The sequence below is a fragment of the Daldinia caldariorum genome (genome assembly GCF_022478825.1).
Source record: "Daldinia caldariorum strain CBS 122874 unplaced genomic scaffold F4812scaffold_1, whole genome shotgun sequence".
NCBI lineage: Eukaryota > Fungi > Ascomycota > Sordariomycetes > Xylariales > Hypoxylaceae > Daldinia > Daldinia caldariorum.
In genome coordinates, this window is record NW_025953037.1 from 3,590,154 (window position 1) to 3,609,280 (window position 19,127).

The 19,127-nt window shown below is 46.4% G+C and overlaps 8 protein-coding genes across 8 annotated transcripts; 4 read left to right on the forward strand and 4 right to left on the reverse strand.

Annotated features, from left to right (window-relative positions):
• Window positions 1-681: 681 nt before the first annotated feature.
• On the forward strand, window positions 682-1,361 carry F4812DRAFT_454961 (uncharacterized protein; the record flags this gene model as incomplete). Its single annotated transcript, XM_047936738.1, has 3 exons — window positions 682-829; window positions 883-942; window positions 997-1,361. 3 exons carry the CDS (start codon window positions 682-684, stop codon window positions 1,359-1,361), a joined length of 573 nt encoding a protein of 190 aa, XP_047795460.1.
• A 1,142-nt stretch (window positions 1,362-2,503) lies between these two features.
• On the forward strand, window positions 2,504-3,460 carry F4812DRAFT_454962 (Dyp-type peroxidase; the record flags this gene model as incomplete). The annotated part of the gene is made up of 1 exon (XM_047936739.1): window positions 2,504-3,460. One exon carries the CDS (start codon window positions 2,504-2,506, stop codon window positions 3,458-3,460), a length of 957 nt encoding a protein of 318 aa, XP_047795461.1.
• Window positions 3,461-5,346: 1,886 nt separating this feature from the next.
• On the forward strand, window positions 5,347-6,210 carry F4812DRAFT_454963 (uncharacterized protein; the record flags this gene model as incomplete). The annotated part of the gene is made up of 2 exons (XM_047936740.1): window positions 5,347-5,412; window positions 5,608-6,210. The coding sequence occupies 2 exons, from the start codon at window positions 5,347-5,349 to the stop codon at window positions 6,208-6,210; spliced, it is 669 nt and encodes a 222-aa protein (XP_047795462.1).
• A 391-nt stretch (window positions 6,211-6,601) lies between these two features.
• On the reverse strand, window positions 6,602-9,259 carry F4812DRAFT_449266 (uncharacterized protein; the record flags this gene model as incomplete). The annotated part of the gene is made up of 4 exons (XM_047935951.1): window positions 6,602-7,570; window positions 7,664-7,912; window positions 8,024-8,909; window positions 9,033-9,259. 4 exons carry the CDS (start codon window positions 9,257-9,259, stop codon window positions 6,602-6,604), a joined length of 2,331 nt encoding a protein of 776 aa, XP_047795463.1.
• Window positions 9,260-10,857: 1,598 nt separating this feature from the next.
• F4812DRAFT_449267 (HET-domain-containing protein) lies at window positions 10,858-13,033 on the forward strand (the record flags this gene model as incomplete). The annotated part of the gene is made up of 3 exons (XM_047935952.1): window positions 10,858-11,002; window positions 11,052-11,318; window positions 11,370-13,033. 3 exons carry the CDS (start codon window positions 10,858-10,860, stop codon window positions 13,031-13,033), a joined length of 2,076 nt encoding a protein of 691 aa, XP_047795464.1.
• A 394-nt stretch (window positions 13,034-13,427) lies between these two features.
• Window positions 13,428-14,299, reverse strand: F4812DRAFT_454966 (uncharacterized protein; the record flags this gene model as incomplete). The annotated part of the gene is made up of 4 exons (XM_047936741.1): window positions 13,428-13,616; window positions 13,717-13,912; window positions 13,984-14,035; window positions 14,101-14,299. 4 exons carry the CDS (start codon window positions 14,297-14,299, stop codon window positions 13,428-13,430), a joined length of 636 nt encoding a protein of 211 aa, XP_047795465.1.
• A 1,465-nt stretch (window positions 14,300-15,764) lies between these two features.
• Window positions 15,765-16,699, reverse strand: F4812DRAFT_41475 (uncharacterized protein). The gene has a single exon (XM_047932919.1). It carries the CDS (start codon window positions 16,373-16,375, stop codon window positions 16,076-16,078), a length of 300 nt encoding a protein of 99 aa, XP_047795466.1. The 5' UTR covers window positions 16,376-16,699; the 3' UTR covers window positions 15,765-16,075.
• Window positions 16,689-18,942, reverse strand: F4812DRAFT_465070 (uncharacterized protein; the record flags this gene model as incomplete). The annotated part of the gene is made up of 4 exons (XM_047938405.1): window positions 16,689-18,475; window positions 18,534-18,635; window positions 18,702-18,850; window positions 18,901-18,942. 4 exons carry the CDS (start codon window positions 18,940-18,942, stop codon window positions 17,002-17,004), a joined length of 1,767 nt encoding a protein of 588 aa, XP_047795467.1. The 3' UTR covers window positions 16,689-17,001.
• Between the last annotated feature and the right edge of the window lie 185 nt (window positions 18,943-19,127).

Genomic DNA, 19,127 nt, shown 5'->3' on the forward strand with positions numbered 1-19,127 from the left:
TCATTCGGGGACACGACGAAAATCTAGAACCCCTTAATACAGCATGATTAAGCTGTGAATTAGGAGACGACGATATGTCGTCCGCAGCCACCCATGCTTGAGCGTGCGTCTGAGCGGCGGTTTCGGGGCACCATCGAGGCGCCCTGCGCCTGGCCTGCGTAATAGTCAGCTGTAGGTATTACGAGTTTTTTGGTAAGCCCTACGAAGGCTAGCTGATTATATTGATAAATACTTTTATCTAATCTATTTACAATCACCGGGGGCGGCACCAATATCAATATTAACGGCATTAGCATTTGCCGAGGGATAGTTGCATTGAAGTTTTGAAGATAGTTGCATTCGAAAGCTTACGCGTTGCTGCATGGAAACCCTGCTACCTTTCCGGTTCCCGTGCCCTTCCGTTCCTCCTCACGGCCCACAGTCCGAATATAGAATCCAAGACCAGAGGGAGCAACTCTATCTTTAGACAAGCCATGTGTTGCGCATGAAGAGCTGACGAATCTATAGTCGGAGAAAATCAAATCTGGAAGATATGAAAAGAGAACCTCTTCCATCGAAAAATTCCATCAGGGACAACCCTTAGTTTAACTCACACCAAGTCACTTGAACTGCTATATTCTCAACCAGACACTCCTTTCAAGTCTTACTCCTTCTCAAAAATTATTCCTCACTGCGTTAGCCATGCATGTAATGCAGAGCCTCATCCTTGGCATCCCCATTGCTATAGCAGCTGGGTCACCTGTTCTTGTAGAACGTGCCCCAACCTCAGCCTTTGGATTATTCGCTTACGGCGATGGCATCGGCGGTGCACCTTTGTTTACAACTGGTGGTATGTTTCTACATGATTCTGCTATGATGGAGGGATTCTAATTTCTATAATAGATGGTGCCTTCATCGGGACGGCGACTCACTCCAATGATAGCCAAGCCGCCCAGGTTGAGTGTAAGATTCGCAAAAAAGCCTCTCGTGTATGCAGTCATATTAACTCTCAGACAGTTATAGCCAATTCGGACAATTCGCTGGTGGCTAATCCGAACACTACGGCAGCCAATGACCCTACCTGGTCTAACCTGACGTTCAGTGTCCCTAACACGACATCTTCCTCTCATCAGGTCGGATTCTCCAACTCGACCTCTGATGATAATAGGTCAGGGTCTGGTTTCGTGTTTTATGGAGATTTCTTACTGCATAAGGAGACCAGCGGGGACCTCCAGTCAATGTGGTACGCTGTTCCCTCTGGTCAAGATAATATTTGGACTTTGAACTGGAATTACACCGACGATGATACCGATGGAAAGGTGCTTGTGACCCTCAAAACCACACCACCATCAAAGGCGGTGGACGATGCGAGTGAGGCGTAATAGTCGCCGAACCATCTCTATTGTTTTAAGAAGTCGCCGGCCATCCACGTCGTGACTCAGACTGATAATCCCAAGTCACCACCGGTGGGACACTATTCTTGTCGGGATTTCCTTCCAATTCGCGATATTTATGTTGGTAAAAGAGAGAGGAAGCTATAATTAGCCCATATTCTTTATTTCTTTTTTAGAATATGAAAAAAAAACAAAAAAAAAACAAAGTGTAGAATTATTTAGGTAGTTTCGATACTACGAGCTATGTTGTCATTGCTGCTGCGCAGTTCTGAATCAGTACATACCTGGCTGACTTTTTCCTCTTACGTTCTATGACCAAGTCTATACACAGTACAGAGTGCCCCTTAAAGGGCCCCGTAAAGCATAGAGAGATACACCTAGAAGTTACGACGTTGATATCGGGCTCGGCTAGAACAAGCGAACGAAAAGGGGAGCGATGAATTCCTACTCAGATTTCGGAACGTACAAAATTGGAAAGCTGAGACGGGAAAACGCCGACTGGATATACCTGGTACACCATCAGAGTTAAATTGAGATGATGGGAATGACGTCTCCGTTTTGAGCTTTCGGTCCCGAGGTTGCGTACCTAACTTATCTACCAACCAGGTAGGTAACACGTATTTCTGCGCCAATCGGGATTCATGGAAACGGACTTTGAAGTAGATAGGACGGTGGCTTTCTCTTCATAATACTTGGAATTCGAATGTAGATGTCAAGCATAACCGTTAGGCTTCGAAGTCGTGAACCATGTGTAAGCGCCATGCGTCCACTGGGCGCGTGTAAAGGAGGGGGGAATTATCCAAAAGGGACCAATTATCATCTCCTTGCTATGGCATTCATAAATCTGATTGCTCGCAATCCGCAATCCGCACATTTCCTGTAACTTCGCCAACCGAGGCGAGAAACCCTTTAATGAAACTGACATGAATACGGTTAGAACTTTGGGGGCCGATGTGCACGCGGCCCTAAACACAAAATCTCCGAGGTCCTATACTCCAAGATTATCTCGAAGTGTAATATTCCGGGCGGCTCCGAGCCACGAGCTGAGGAGATATCTCACAGCGAAATCCAGCTTTTTCTCGCGAACTTTTGATCGCCGACCGTTTGTTCACGTACACAGCCCAGTCAACATGAGCACCCAATCCCGCGCTCGTGTTCCTATTGAACCGCAATGTGTGGATGCTCCCCTCACGCAGGCTGCCACTTTTTTGGTGGTTACTATTAATAATACGCCGAGGGCTGTTGGTGTATTACGCTCAGTTCTGTCTAATATTGATGGACTCGCTAAGAATGTCGCTATACGGGACCTCAGCGCCGTATTCGCGTGCACAGTAGGTATAGGCAGCGAAGCATGGGACTTGTTGACTCGGCTACCTCGGCCTGCGGAACTTCGTCCCTTCGCGACTATCCAAGGCGAAAAGCATACAGCCATCTCAACTCCAGGAGATTTGCTATTCCACATTCGCTCGGAACGACGGGATTTGTGTTTCGAGTTTGAGAGACAGCTACTGGATGCCCTTGGCGATGCTATTACTGTCGTGGATGAGACGGCCGGCTTTCGCTATTTCGATGTCCGTGACCTTCTAGGATTTGTAGACGGCACGGCAAACCCTGTGGGAGCAGCCGTCCCGAGTTCTGTCTTGGTCAATGAAGAAGACGCATCTAGCGCAGGTGGGAGCTATGTCGTGGTCCAAAAATATGTGCACGATATGAATGCGTGGAATTCGCTCTCTACCGAGCAACAGGAAGCCGTAATTGGGCGCAAAAAGCTGGATAACGTCGAGCTAGATGACGCTGCATCAGGGCAGCAGCAGTCACACAAGTCACTAGCCACGATCGAGGACGAGAATGGCACCGAGCACGATATCCTCCGGGATAACATGCCGTTCGGATCTCCCGGATCGAAAGAATTTGGAACATACTTTATTGGGTACTCAAGGCGTCTCTGGGTCATTGAGCGGATGCTGAAGCGCATGTTCATCGGCGATCCGCCTGGCTTGCATGATAAGCTTCTTGATTTTTCGACCCCCTTAACGGGCACCACCTTCTTTGCGCCATCCTTAGGGCTATTGAAGACCCTAGGTTAGATATAAAAAGAAGCTAGTTACTCCGGTATCCCGTATAAGAAGTAACTATAGGTAAGACGGTGCGTTCATGTGGTATTTGGGCAGAGGAAGACATCCTTTTCCGAGCGACCCGCTCCTATAAGTTAGTTGAATACCTGCCGAGAGCTACAACGTCAGCTTGTTTATACTGAGCCAAAGTCTTATTACGTTCGGTGCATTAGGTACCTGGTATACAACGTCACATTACCTAGTGCCTACATCCAATATTGTGTTAAAACATCCTTGCACATCGTATTTGATCCGCCCCGTATTCGGTAGTTAGAATATCGATATGGAAGGGGTCATTTACCTTGCGTATAGACTTGAAGCGAAAGAGTTGCGGCTGAGAATACCTAGCAGATCGCCATAGGAAGCTGTGGGACAGCCGATTTGCCAGAGAGTAGACCTTAGGTGCCCAGGTAGGCGGTAATGTCTAAGCCACAATAAGGTACGTCAGATTGCCTCTTCAGGAGTTTCCTTGGCTTAGGTGCATAGGCCCCGTCCATACCTACCTACGTAGTTCTGACTTGATAATTTGGAGGTAACTTGGAAGTCGTCTTGATCATACCGAATCCGCCCGGTAACTGAACCGACCAACAGTCCAACATGTCCATCTTGTTGTCTCGTCCCGTAGGACCATACGAATATGCGCTTAAGGGCGACAGTTTTAGGTTGGTCATCCTAGAGCGAGGAATTTGGAACTCATCTCTAAGATGTGAATTAGTAACAAAGGAATTGAAAGATACGTTGGGATATAGAGCGCTGTCCTATGCTTGGGGCTCTCCATCCGTGACGAGGCCAATTACCGTTAACGATATAGATATGACGATTACGGTAAACCTCGACACATCACCAAGACATTTGAGACGAGAAGATACTGATGTTCTGCTCTGAGTTGACGCATTGATATGCATGTCCAATAGCTTAGGTAAATATACAACTCCTACGAAACCCTGACTGATGCAGTTAATATGCAGTGTATTAATCAAGCTAACCTTGACGAGCTAGAAGCCCAAGTGCAAATAATGCGACAGATTTATAGCTATGCTGCTAATGTGATAGTGTTCCTTGGTGATGGGGGAGCTCACACGTCCAATCACCTTCTTATTGGCCCAACAGCATGAGAAGCACATACAAGCATTGCTGTCTCTCAAAACTAGTGTGCTACAGGGATTGTTTGACGGTCTTCGCATGATACTACTGAGCCGATGGTGGAACCGCATGTGGGTATTTCAAGAGGTTATAGTATCTCGAGATACTCTCGTCCAATATAGCTTTTCAGTAGCCCCCCTATAATTGTTCGTTTGCGCAGCGCGGAATATTCATTATACAACAAACTTTCCACCGACAACACCAAAGTACTACATTGGTTTGCAGAAAGTATTATCAATAGTCAGGAAAGTCAGCTTTTACATGACTCTGCCAAAATTGAAGATAGGGATATTTATAGTGAAAACTTTACGGGTCAATTGGTCACATTGCAACGAGCAACGAGCAACCGCGAGGCCTCTGATAAGAGAGATAGAATATGCGTCCTTCTTGGACTCCTACCAGTTAATCTTGGCATATCCCTTATTATCATGTTTCAACCCCTCATGTCTATACCATGGTTGTTCGAAACATCATAGCAGCAACTGGAAGTCTTGACGTGCTTCGCGGTGACCTTGGTCAAAGAACAGGGACAGGGGGGTCTTCCGTCATGGGTGTCTGACTGGAGCGCGATCATCCATAACGAGGAACTTCGCCGTATGAAAATTATCGTAGGGTTGTATAATGATTGTGGCTATACCCAATTTGCCTGCTACACTTCCTTGGATTCTTTTTGGGAGGTCGCCGTCGATAACATTTATGCAAGACAGCCCGCCAAGATGGACGATAAAGATGAATCCCAGGACATAAGAAAAATGTTACGCAACGAGAAAAGCCGACTCCACGTGAAAGCCTATTAACCTGGAGAGATTACTGGAACGCATCGCATCTACTCCACTCGTGAAACTATTGACTTCTACAGAATACCCTTTGTCCATTTGAGAATCCCAGCAGCCTCTGTTGACTAGATATAATATTGTAACGACCAATTACTTGACCTGACTAACGTTAGCGCGCTCGAATCGCTCTTAGTGCAATAGCAATGGTTCCAAGGTAGAAAGAAGCCTGCTGATTTGAAATTCACCCATGAAATTGACACAGCCAGCCTAACGGGCTTGGTTTTCGACGTTAAATTTGACTCCGGGGGGTCTAAAAGGGCCGAAGATGATGATGAGATAGAATTAAGGTCATGGTTCGAGGCTAGGACGTCACCCAAGAACCAAGCGTCTCAGGAAAAGCTGGGCTTCGATTACGTACTAAAATTCATGTCTACCAAGCGACGTTTGTTTATGACTTCGAATGGTATTCTTGGATGGGGTCCTGAGGGTTTAGACATTAGCGATCGAGTGTACGTTCTGCCCGGTGGGAGAACCCCCTATGTGCTTCGAGGCGTATCTACACAGTATTTGGACTATGGTTTTGCCGGGGAGATGGTCGGAGATTGCTACCTCCATGGTGTTATGGATGGAAAATATGCCAAGCATTTTGATAAAAGTGGCAAAGCAGCTTCAATATTCAGAGAACTCTGTATGCCTGAGTTCAAGACTATTCGGCAGCTTTTTGGACCCGAGTTGGATGACATCGCGAGCAAATATTTACTCTCTACTCCTGTGATGTCACTAGGAGAGAATACAGGGGGCTGAGATTCAACAACGAATTCGTTTAGAAATACCAATATTGTTCTGATATAGATATCAAACAAACTTGGAGGCCAAGAAGAGACACACGATATAAGGAAGGTCTTTTTTCCGCGTCTTTATAAGTCATGTTCGGCTCTTAGAGTTTTATCATGCAGTACGCTAACTGATAACTTTTGACAGTACCTGATAGTCTATGGAAGAGACGACGCCGATCTTGAAGAATTTCAGATGAGAAGGACTTATGTGCTATGTGTCGTATAATATCTAGAATTATAATTGTTCGTACTAAAGGTGACTAGTTGACATCTTGGTATGGATGTGCCTTCAACTGTTTCTTTCATAGATCCAATACGCTATGCAAATATGAATCACTCCTCGCTGGTAGCTATAGCCTCTAAAACATGTCTTTAAAGTGTTGATACACGCTGGTGCCTATTTCGTAAGGTATTCCTACGCCTTCGTTGATAATGGGTGTCGGTTCGCTCGGGTTCGGTGGGCCATTTGGGTTAGTGTTTTTCCCCATATAGCCCTCGAATATCCGGGACATCTCGCTCGATATCTGGTGCCCGTTCTGAACATCGCTGAACGAAGGCGGTGCCCCCGACACAAGCGATGGCTGCGATCCGTATCCGGAGACCAGAGTCGGAGGTGCCCCCATTTGGCCGGTGGCTAATCCAGCCATCGTCAAAGCGGCCGTGGAGTGAGGATCATGGGCCAATCCGAGCCGCGGAGCGACTTCTCGAAGCGATTTAATGGTGCTCCAGAGCCGTTGCGACACCCACGATTTGGATGATAGGTCTTTTACTAGTTCAAGGGCCATATAAAAGTCGTTGCGGCATGACGCGCTGAAGTTAACTGGCGCATGGCACGATGCGAGGAAGAGTACCGCAATAGCTGCTAACAGGAATTGGTGGTAGAAGACCTGAATCTTCCTATAAATATTCGTAGTATTATTCAAGTGTGTTAAGTAGCGGATTGTATTTTTGGCGAGTTTGACAGCACGCTCAGCGAATTGTATGTTGTCCATGATGCTGCTGTGAGTATGTAAGATAGGGGTATATAGCCATGTGCGAATCTGATTGAAGCGGAGGTAAGTCCATATTTGTAACCGTTGGATATCATATTCCTTTTGTGAGTTTACAGGAGGATTCAGGTATCTGGGCAGCGCCTCCCAGTCGGCCAATTCAAGCTGCGTTTCTCGGGGTACTTTGCTATACCATTCCTTTATTTGGCAGTCAAGTTCCTCGATGGCAGCTGGTTGCACTTCGAATTCTGTGCTTGGCTCGAAACTTCGTACAAGCCGCCATACGCTTGCGCTGAGCTTCGAATAGTTTATCATGGCAACTAGATAGGGATGTGAATCCTTCACAGCAATATTAGAATTGTTTAATTCCTTGATATAAGGCAGAAAAGGCTTTTGGCCAAGAACGCTCGCTAGAGAACATCAGCTACTTACGGGATATGGCAAGTGAGGGTCAACTTCGTCGTCTGGGACGGTAAATGGTAAGCCGGTGCCAAAGGCCCATCGATGGTCCAATACATAAGCTGACCAAAACGTATTAATTGCGTTATTGCGTTCCTCGGGATCATTGATTCGTTCGATAACATCACGACGATGAAGTCCGAGTTCAAAACACAGGCGAGCTACTTGTCCCATAGTACGCCAAGCAAGAATTTCGTCGTTCGCGAGGAAATAATAACCTGCCTATATGTGATATATTAGTCTTTGGCAAGGCTAGGCTATGGATATACTTTGCTCGCATGTAAACATGGGATAGACAATGAGGTACCTGATATGAAGGTAGGTAAGACGTACCACAAGCGCTAGTATTGGCATGTTCTTCACGTCGCTTGGGTCGGACATCAACATCCTATCTGTCATGGGCCGGGCACTGAGAAAGAGCCTATGGGCTTTCTCGCTATTTCCATGTTCCTCAACCTGCATGGCACAGCAGATGATGATCTTGAGAAGTAAAGTATTGCGGTCTTTAATACCGCCTTCCTCTCCGGACCAAGGAACCATGAAACTTTTCCTAGCCGCCTCCATCCACGAAGACAAAGTCCGCGCGTGACGAATGACCGACTCGATTTTAACTACAGGATACATGATACCGATCTCTTCATCATGTACACGGCATAATCGTACTAACTCGTCCTTATCAAACTCCCATAACGGATCCCGAGAAGGTGCCCCAGAGGTACTGGCCATCTGGGTCGCCAAATTTGGCGATGGCGCAGGGCTGTCTTGACCCAGACTGTCTGCCTCGCCAACATCAGGCGAGTTACTATAGCCCATCTTGTGTAATGTATTCTTGGCGAGATCTAGGTTGAATCGCGTGCTCGTAGGTCCGCGAAAGCCGGGGTGACGGGATTGAGACAGATCGGCCGGCCTATGAACAGGCGTGATAGAGGGGACTGAAGAGGTCGAAGGTGTACTCGAAGCGGATTGTAACGTTGACGGTCGATCTTGAATGGGGGCTAGGCGCAACGCCTCTGATCTCAGAGCGTTCATGTTCGCAAATAGCGCGTCCACCTGCTCTTGTAATTGATTGACCTTGTTGGTCATCTGCTTGAACTCATCCGAGTCCTTGAACGAGCTCGAACAACAATTGGGCGCGTACAGACATTGGAGATTGAGATTTCCGCATCGTTGACATGGTGTCTCGCCGTTGCACTTAATCTTGCGTCGCTTACACTCGTTGCTAAATAAGTCCGCATAGACTTGGTCAACAGAGCAAATCTAAGGTCTAAGTGGCATGTCGCATGTCGCGTGTTACCGTGCGGCCCGCGCGCTCAGAGACGAAAGAATTAGTAGTAGAACTTACCAAGCGATAGAGATATATCTATTCCTCTTGCTCCTCTGCTGTGCCGGACCTTTCGAGCTAGGCGATTCATCTATGCTATTCTTCCTCTTGGCAGCTGCACCGGTGGTAATACTGCTGCCGCTATTGTGTTGTTGAGAGCCCGGAGACACCGGTGGTACCGAAGTAGGCGTCTCGCCCAGAGTAGTCAGGTATCGTACCTCGCCAACTTGATTTTCGAAGAATTCCATAGTGCCATGCCTCCGAATTGCCCTTTGCTCTGCTGTTATTGATGCTGCACCTACATCTCGCTGTCGCAAGCATCGTGCTCCGGTTTGATATTAAAACAGGGAGAGCAAAAGCAAGGGCGAAGGCCAGGGCGCGAGGACGATTGCAAAGAAACAAGTTATCTGCCCCACCGCTATTGAAAGGATCGGGGTACCTTAAGTTATCCTGTTATGGGTTGCTACCTACCTCCTACAAGGGATAATGTTTTCTGTTACGCCGATGTTACCTCATATACTTTGAAGGACTTTTTTTTAGCACGTATAATACATAAAGGCACACTATCATTGGTTATTACGTATAAAATACCTCGGTTTAAGTTGAAAGAAGGTATCAACTTACGGATTTTTTTTTTTAATTATTAGTGGGCTTGGGTATGGGTTAAAAGCCGGGTCTGGATATAGTTAACCGACACTTTTAGTGGGCAAGAAATGTTACTTGAATATGTTAACTGTTACCTGAAAGTGTTACTATCGTACATGTCTTAGCTTAAGGTAGGTAGCAATGCGAAGAAAACTCGTTCGAGTAGCGTGATGTTAGTGTAGTGTACTACGGCAGTCTGGCAATAAACTAACAGGTATGTTAACGGGTTGATTATCAAGACTCGAGTCGGATATAGGTCACGAGCTCCCAAGGCAAGGTTCTTAACGAAATGCGGTCTCGGAGCTTTACAGGTAGCTTTTTAGTGACAACTATATGGGCATCATATCGCCCGAGAAAAAAACGAAAAAAAAGTCCCTTTCATATCCTCTTAAGCTTCAGCTCACCACTACTAGTCTTTCAGTACCTTTTCTTGATGAACACACCGCGCGCTATGGCGGTGGGGAATACCACCCAATTACAATATATATCACAAGAATACAAAAATAGCAGCAGTACCTACCTAGGTAGGTTAGGTACTCACTGCACTGAAAACGTGGCGCTATAACTGCGACTCTAGACGGAGCTAGTAGTGGTTCTGACTGCGTTTGCATTGGATGATAAATCGTAGTTGGCTGCGTTCTTAGAAGCTGATGGATGCCCCATTGGCCAATGTGACCGAGAGACGAACATTTCAGGAGTATTGGGAATACCCAATGCTTGGATATACTATGTCTGTACTATGCCTATATCATGCCTATTTTCATCCTCGTTGACCAAAGATAAGCAAAGGTCGCGGTTTAGGTGCCAATTTCACGAACCCGACGATGTGGAACGGTAACTTAACTGGCCATCAACCAGACAGATCCTGGCTTATAAGCGCCACGGACCACAGTCGTGGGTATGATGACCCCCTGTAAACCTGTCGGCTTATTGCGGCTGACAGAAGCCCCGAATCTGATTGTCTCGCACCAACAAATCTGCCTCGCTGCCCCATACGTCCTTAGGACCCAGGCAGTGTTCGTACAACACAAATCCGAGTTCCTGGCTTAAACGAAGCCCGCCATTATAATGATGCCCATCGGCGGGTTGTTGTTCCCCGCTTGCTCTGTCGCTGCACGAAGCTGGGATTACCTTCACGATTAGTACGTATCAACGAGCACTGGTATGGCTGTAGAGCTTTGTTGTCTTTAGAATACTTGAGATGTTGTGCGATGTATGCCGTGAGGGTCTCAGGGGCATATGGGATCCAGAGAACAGCAAGAGAGTTGGGCTGCTCAAAGATATTCCTGAGATATTAGAACACCGGTTTCCCGATGTCGAAGACGACGCGCTTGACGGGTTTTTGGGTAAGTAAAACTTGACATATTTCAAGCATTCACTGCTAATCATCCATAGCTCACTTGCAACTAAAAGATCCAGAGTACTATGTCTTTGGTCATCACGCCGATTATGATTCGCTGCGGCGATCCAAAGAGGATGGCTGCGTAGCTTGTAAAGAGCTTGATCAAGACGAAGACGACGTAAATCCCACTCTCGCAAAGCTAGGATACTTTTCTGTTTTCTGCGTCGACTTCACTCGGTGTGACTTCGATCAACTAGCGATGTACGTTTATATAGGTGGAACGATGGAACAAGTATTCCACGAATTGGTTGTCCATGATGGTGAGATTATTCTAGAGCAACATCCAAGTTTCAAGCTAATAATCGGGGAAGAGAACGATTCCGTCAATTCTATGTTATCGACCTCTACTTCAGACGTGAAAACATGGAGCTTGGTCCAAACCTGGCTTGAAAGATGTTTAGAGTCCCACAGCCTATGTCGCAACCAATCACTGCTAGGATTCTCGCCAACTCGCCTTCTTGAAATTGTCACAATAGAATCAGAAAAGATTTTTAGGCTCGTCTCCGGAGGTGAAATTGATCCGGCAGAGCGATATGTATCGCTAAGTCACTGCTGGGGTCCTGGGCCAACGAAAGACAAATTGCTTCTTGTGAGCAGCACGAATCAAAAGCTACGCGGTGGGTTACCAGTTAATAGCCTGCCAAAGACATTCCGCGACGCTTTCGAGATTGCTCAACGTTTGAATATTCGCTATATCTGGATTGACCGGCTCTGTATCGTACAGGATTCCGAGGACGACTGGCGGGCAGAATCAGCGATAATGCAGAAAGTGTACAGAAACGGCTTCCTCAACATCGCTGCGCTTGGTTCAAAGGATGACGCGGGCGGATGCTTCTTTGATCGCAATCCCGAACGGGTCGGACCTACAATCATCAACCTAAGTCCTAAGCAAGATCCTCCGTCGTACTACAGGTTTAAGGACGAAACGAACACATGGGCATCAGATTTTCAACAGGAAACGCTCATTAAAAGAGGATGGGTCCTACAGGAACGGATGCTCGCGGCTAGAAACCTCTATTTCGGAAGTAAACAGGTCTTCTGGGAATGCTGTACAACTAACTGTTGTGAGACAATCCCGGCCGGGCCCTTGCTTGCAAATTTGACCCATAGGGCATCGGGTCTAGATGCAACTGACGCGAAACTTGGGAGGTTTACATGGAAATGTCTAATCAACCCAGCCTCGACCTCCATTAGGAAAGATAGCTCGCTCCTCGCCAATCTTCTGACGGAATGGGCACAAGCTGTCCAGGAGTATAGCAAATGCGACCTTACCTACCCATCCGATAAGCTAGTTGCTTTGTCTGGGTTAGAAAATGACATGAGGGCTAAATTAAGAAGCCTTAGCTCAGCGTACGACGTATACTATGCCGGAATGTGGGAGATAATGATGCCTGCAAGTTTGTTGTGGAAAGTTGAAGGGGCTAGTAATAGGCCTTCGGTTCATCGTGCGCCTTCTTGGTCTTGGGCCTCCGTTGATGGGCCTCTCAATCTCCCTGCGGGTGGCACACACTCAAATTCGACGTGCCACTTGATTGAACTCCTCGGAGTTGAGAGAATTTCTAAAAACGACGCAATATGCAGGCTTAGGGGGCCTGTCTGCTTCGCGAAGGATTTGCGCCCCTTAAAACCCCCCCACCTCGTTTGCAATGTTCACTGCATCAATACCCTTTGCTGTCCTAGCACGTGGTTACCTATCGAGGGTGAACTGAGTTCTAAATCGTTAATTAGATTTGATGATTCACGAGATCTATATGATGAAGTCGTACTTCTGTTGTTCTGGTCACACCCATATCCAGAGATGTCGATGATTATGGCTGCGGGACTAGCACTAGTACCAGTCGCCGGATCTTACAACTTATATCGTCGAGTTGGTTATGCCGATATTTACATTGAGGTCGACTTGGAAGACCATGGGTCATATGATTCAAACCCTGTACTAGACAAATGCCCAATAAATACGATAGAAGTTATTTAAACATCATTTACCTACCACAAAGACTTACCATCTAAGACCCCAGCCCACTGTATTCCGATCCCTCATGAGGTACCTATAACTTTCCTTCAAGATGGGGTAAAGCTACTAATAAAGTAATGAACCAGTCAAATGAAGCAAGGATGTAATCAGATCTAGAGATCATTTAGGAGATCGAATGGTTGCCATTCGACTACCCTAACCTTATTACATGCCAGGTACCTAGGATACATGGAGCCAATACCGAATCAAGATACGCCGCGATAGCACCCAAGCTACCGATGACAATATATCCAAAAAGTACCCTGAGGCTGCATTGATATTAAAGAGACAACAGGGTCAAGGTATCCAAAGAAGATATTGGGTGCAGTGCAGATCTACAAACGGGGAGGACGATCTATTCGGCTGCAGCCTTCTTCTTCTTCTTGCCGCCGAAGTTCGAGACGCCTGGTGTTGCCGATAGATGTATTACCAGCCTTTGCCAGTCCTTTTCCATTTCATCCTTTTCCTTTTCCTCATCGTATTCTGTATGTTCAGGAACCCATTCGAAGCCTGCTAGATATGGTTCATCAAGTTCGTCGTCGGCCTGCATTAAACAGCCTTCGTTAGCTGCATGGTCCGTGTTGATGCAATGGTGGAACATGTATCTTGTCCAGTTTGAGAGGATTTGTAGTGATATCGCTTACCCGCTTCTTGTTTATCTTATGGATGGCGTCTAACGCGTCTTTGATCGTGACGCCGTTCTCCTTCTTGAACTTATTTCGCGCTGTCATCACCAGGCCACTCCTTGTTACCAGGTCAATTGACTTCACTATTGGTGTTACCAATGACTTCTGTAATATTTCTTTGTCCTCAACCGTCGAAGGAGACGTGTTGATCTTCCTATATCAGGCAAAGGTGTTAGGAAATACAAGACTGTATGTATGGCTGGAAATATAAGATGCAAGACGTACCATCCCGTCTTCTGGGTTTCCGGGGCCACTTGAAGCTTCGTCCTTGATTCCCCTATATTTTGGACGAAGTATCAGCTACGGTCCGATGCAGCGAATGATGTTAGGCTCAGTACTTACACGCTTCTTTTATACCAAGTAGGCCAGTTATACTTGAACTCGCTCTTCGGTGAGAGGCCTTAGCCTTCGGGGGGGACTCGGACAGACCTTGGACAGCCGAGTCCACTCTTGTGAGAGGTTTCGTGATATCCAGCTTCTCCGTCGGGGATTCAGGTAGACCTTGGACGGCTGAGTCTACCCTTGTAAGTGGTTCCGCCATGATGGATTGGTGTGTTGGTTAAGCGTTTAAATATAATAGTATTGGAGCTTGCAATATCCTAGCTACTGAAAAGCCATTGCAATTAGCATAAGACTCAAACCAACCATAGTGCTAGCTGGAGCACAATTGAATAATGGGAGAGCTACCTTATTAGCTAGGGGTTGTTGACGATAGTAAACAAAGTAATAATAGCGATGTCTATAGAGCTAATGCCTGTGAGACGAGAGAGAAAGAGGAGAAAGAGGAGAAATCAGAGGAGGGGAACAATGGGCAATTTGAAGGGAGGGTAAAAAAGGGGCTTGGAGAGGAGAGAGGGGGCCCTTGGCCAAGCTGGGCTGCTCTCCTGTTCCATAATGCACTTACACTATAGTACGAGGGAACCATAATGGATCGGCGACCAGCTGATCGAGTTCCTGCGCATGGATTTCGTAATGATTGGGCGGGGTTGAACTACAGTAAGGTGTTGTCGAGACACTGGTGGTGTGCTCATCGCGTGACCGTGAGCTATGGTTCGCTGGGCTCCGCCGCTGAGTGGTAACATCATACTTACGCAAAACGGTATAGTCTCATATATATCGATGCTATGAGCTTCAAAACCTGGGGTAAAATCCGGGGGTGGGTGGATAAACTCCACCGTCTTGCATGAAGAGGTAGGTCGACAGGTATTATTATCGTACGGTACGGATCCGTAGCTCTAGACCCGAATTCTTCTTGTTAACTACCTCCTATATATAACACGGCAGAATGGCGTCAAAAAAGATGCCCCATCCCAAACCCAAATACAATTATACTACTATAACTTCAATTAAATGGAAAAAAGTCAATTCTAGGTCAATTTAATATCAAAAATTATTATAAGATAGCTTTAGTATTATTCTGCAGGTTTACAATATGTTAAATTAATATGTTATGTTGCTAAAGCGTTATTAGCAATGAAAATAAGAGTATGTTTTGGAATATTAGGTACTGGCTAGGGGGGGCATCTTTTTTGACGCGATTCTGCACGGTTACTTTTACCTCGTTCGAGAAAGTCTCCGGAGGTTGGGTCATATATGATTTAAATAGTTTTAACAGGCGATTAGTAGTATCATTGCTAAATAGCTCATTCTTATAATAAACCCCCATGAGAGATGTCTTGGGTATCATACCGTATATCCCCTATGTACATGCCGCAATTGATCGCCAAGCCCACTCAACTCTCGTCCGCGATGTCACCCATAACAACCCCTCGTAATGCACAACATGAATCGTTCATTGACTCCAAACCCCAACCGTTTCTATAATATTTCCTGCCGCGGCAATGCTAGGTACTATGTAATATAATGATATTAGGTACTCTGTATTTTGCCCAAACAAAACACCCGACGCATCCGGTGGAAACCTTTCCCTCAGACCCCCATCCCTTCATCCCTTAGCGCAATTCTCCTTTTGACCCAGATGGCACAGACTGCGTCTTATTACAGTATTTACCATAGCGTTTTACCTACAACATAAACAAACTGTCGCGATAGGTTAACAAGCACGCAATCGCATCACACTGCTTTGCTCAGTCGAATTGTTTTCGCTAGTATGTACGGGCAAAATTAATTCAAGCTTATGATGCCTATCGGACTATGGTGATAAATATGGTGATAAACTTCATGTTCCTCCTGACCCGATATACACCCTTTGCTCGTGTACTCAATAAATCCAAACGTTCGTAAAGAGTTCGCGCTCTCATTATCATTTCAGACTCAATATCATCCCGGACAGGAAGTAGCAAAATAAATCGTTATATTACTTCTGTCCCGAGCCTGTAACTCCCTTGACGGTATTATCGAGCGTATTGGTAACACCTTTGCCAGCGTTTTTAACCCCCTCAGTTGCCGAGCCGGCAGTGTTACCAACTCCTTCGGTCGTTTGGTTGAGCGCGTTTCCAGCACTTTCTGTCGTTTTGCCAACCGCTCCACTCAGGCCTCCGACAAGTCCTCCCTGACCCTTAGCCTTGTCGCCGCCTGTGAGGACGTTGTCGAAGCCGCTAGTAACGCTGCCGAAGAGCCCGCCGCCTCCGCCTTGGTTGCCTGAATTATCTGACATGCTTGGATGGTCTGGGGAGTTACGAAAAATTCTTCTTTCTTTTCGAATATCTTTAGATTTGAGGCTGTATTAGTGAAATGAAGTATGCTTGATGAGAAACGAGTATGTGTGAGCGTGCACAGGTCAAATTCTAGGTCCTGGGTTGTCCCTTAAATGATCTCTGGTTTTCACACAAACAGAGTTTCAACGCGATGCTTCATGACGTGCAGTCACTTCTTCGGCCACGGGATATGAAGTCATGCATCGCAAATTGGAATTTCTATGCGCTGTCCTCATAGCTTAAGAAACAAGAATTAGGTTATAACTACTTCAACGGCACCTAGTTTTATGTTGACTCACTACAGCGATTCCCAGCGATGCACGGATCATAGATGCGCAGATGTCAACTCTATAAAAATATATGAGCTAGGTTGTTAATACCAACGAACTAACCAGGATGTGCCCCCCGAATTGCTTTAGGTAGATTTTCATGATTTTAACATGCATACATGGCATCCTATCAATTAAACTTCACTCCTCTAATATTAGTTCATACCACCTTCTAGGGTGTCCATTTATCCTCAATCCCTATGTTACCTACCTGACGCCCACTAGATTATCCCCTAGCTTAGTTAGACGTACTAGGGTCAACCTTTGGACTGATCTTGATCAGTGCCAGTTGGCTTCATCGGCCCCGACGATAGGTGCACGCCGTTGTCGGCTCTCGGCCTCCCTGTAAGTGATTCGATGTTGTCTTCGGGCTCCGACTTTGCCGTAGATTCATTTGTTTCCGAAGCTGACTTCTGTTGTTTCTTGCCGAACATGTTGACAGACGGCCTCGGGATACTTGGCATCTGCGGCATTTGAGTAGGAAGATAGGACCTGAAACTGGACCCCGATGGGATTTGAGGCATATCCGGCATCTTGGTAGGCACGTATGATATGACTCCGGTACCTGCTTGCTGCGCTACTTGCATAAGGTATCGCATGTATGTCCTTTTCTGGACCTCTTCCTCCTCCTGACCTTCCGGTGGTGTTTCGTCGTCTGGCAGTGGAACCATAGATGCCGCAGCCGTTATATCCAGTGGTGACGTATCAGGCATGCTGTTTCCGCCATCATCCTCCTCTTCCAATTCCTCTCGGGTTGTGTCGGTGTCTTCCGTGATGCATTCAAAATTCGGGACCTCTTGACCGTCTTCTGTTGTGGCCACAAGTTGTTCCACGGGCTCAGGAGGCGGGGCTGATGCGAATTTTGGATCATCGAATATGTCGGAGTCATCATTGAACCAGCGAATGGCAAGGTTACTAGCCTCTTCCGTCATCTGCTCATACTCTTCATTCTTGTCTCTGATGAACATGCTTATGTGTGCCTGTACCTCGTCTTCTGTCTCTCTAATGACATGCCGCGAGAAGAGGGGATATGCCTGGTGATCCTTGGCTGGTATGGCGCAGAATGTTCGCTCTGGGACGAAGTAGCCACCGCTCCACACGCCATTCTCCCCCAGTGATGTGTAAAAGTCATGGATGCCGATGCCCTTGAGAGTTGCCAGACGTTCTAGTCTTTGACTTAGCTCTTGTTGCTTCATGAGTGTGCCAACAAAAGTAAAGTGGCCTGAGAGGTATTCAAATGAGCGTCCAACATTTCCCCGGTTGACATAAGCTAGCCCCTGACTTAACGTGTCTATCCCTTGTTGGTACCCTTCCTTCACTGACTCCTTATTGAGGTTTCGCATACTGCGCATACCATCCATGATTTTCTCGCGGTGTATATAAGCTGCGACACCTCCCGCAGCTATCGCACCGACAGTTCCTGTGCGTACCGCGACGAGTTGCCATCCCTTCCAGACTGAGCGTGAAGTTTTCGAAGATGGTAGTTTCGTAGTTGTCTGCATCAAAGCCGATTTCCCAAGAGCTGACGGTGCAGCTGAAAGAGCAGTCATGACATTGAAGACCGTGCTCACTTTTTGGTAATTTGAGAATGCGCCATAGACAAACATCGAACGCGCAAGACCATTGAAGGGAGTGTCGAAGGTTAGAATCCCTTGGACTAGAGGAAATAGCAGCGATCCTTCTTTTCTCTCTTTCAATATCAGGAAAAGTGTATCCGAGGCAACGAATCCTCTATAAGCAATATAAGCCATAGTTCACATCAGTCTGCTATTTGAGGTAGTTATCTTACCCCATTGAGTGCGCAACTAATATTACCCCTACATCTCTATCATGCGGTGGCCATGGCGTTTCGGAATAGGCCTTTCTCACGTTTATCACTTTCTCTTTCAGCCTGACTATTCGTTAGAGCGAAACCAATAAGGTGATATATAAGGCAAATAAATCGGACGAGGCTTACCATGATAAAAAGGACACACAGCATTGTCCCAATTCTCCCCTAGTCTCGTACTTCGGATATACTATCGACTCAACTTTGTGATCAGGAAGCTTCTTCGATATACGATCCTGTAAATCTATTGGAAAGGTCTTGAATGTATCATCGTCTCCCTAATATAATAGTTAGGGGGCGAACTGTTAGAAGGTCTATTCAACCATACCTTGAATCCATGTATGAAGCAGAGTAGCAATGTGCGAGGCATTGTTAAAGGCAGTAGATATTGCTAATACTGATAGGTAGCGTATAAGACTGATCAATTTACTGGTATTGGGCCTGATTTACAAAGACCAGGTTATAATAATATGGATCTTATATAAACGAACGTACCTTTCAACACATGTCAACTAACCACTTGCCCCCTGTAGAGCTGTCATACCCTCCATATTA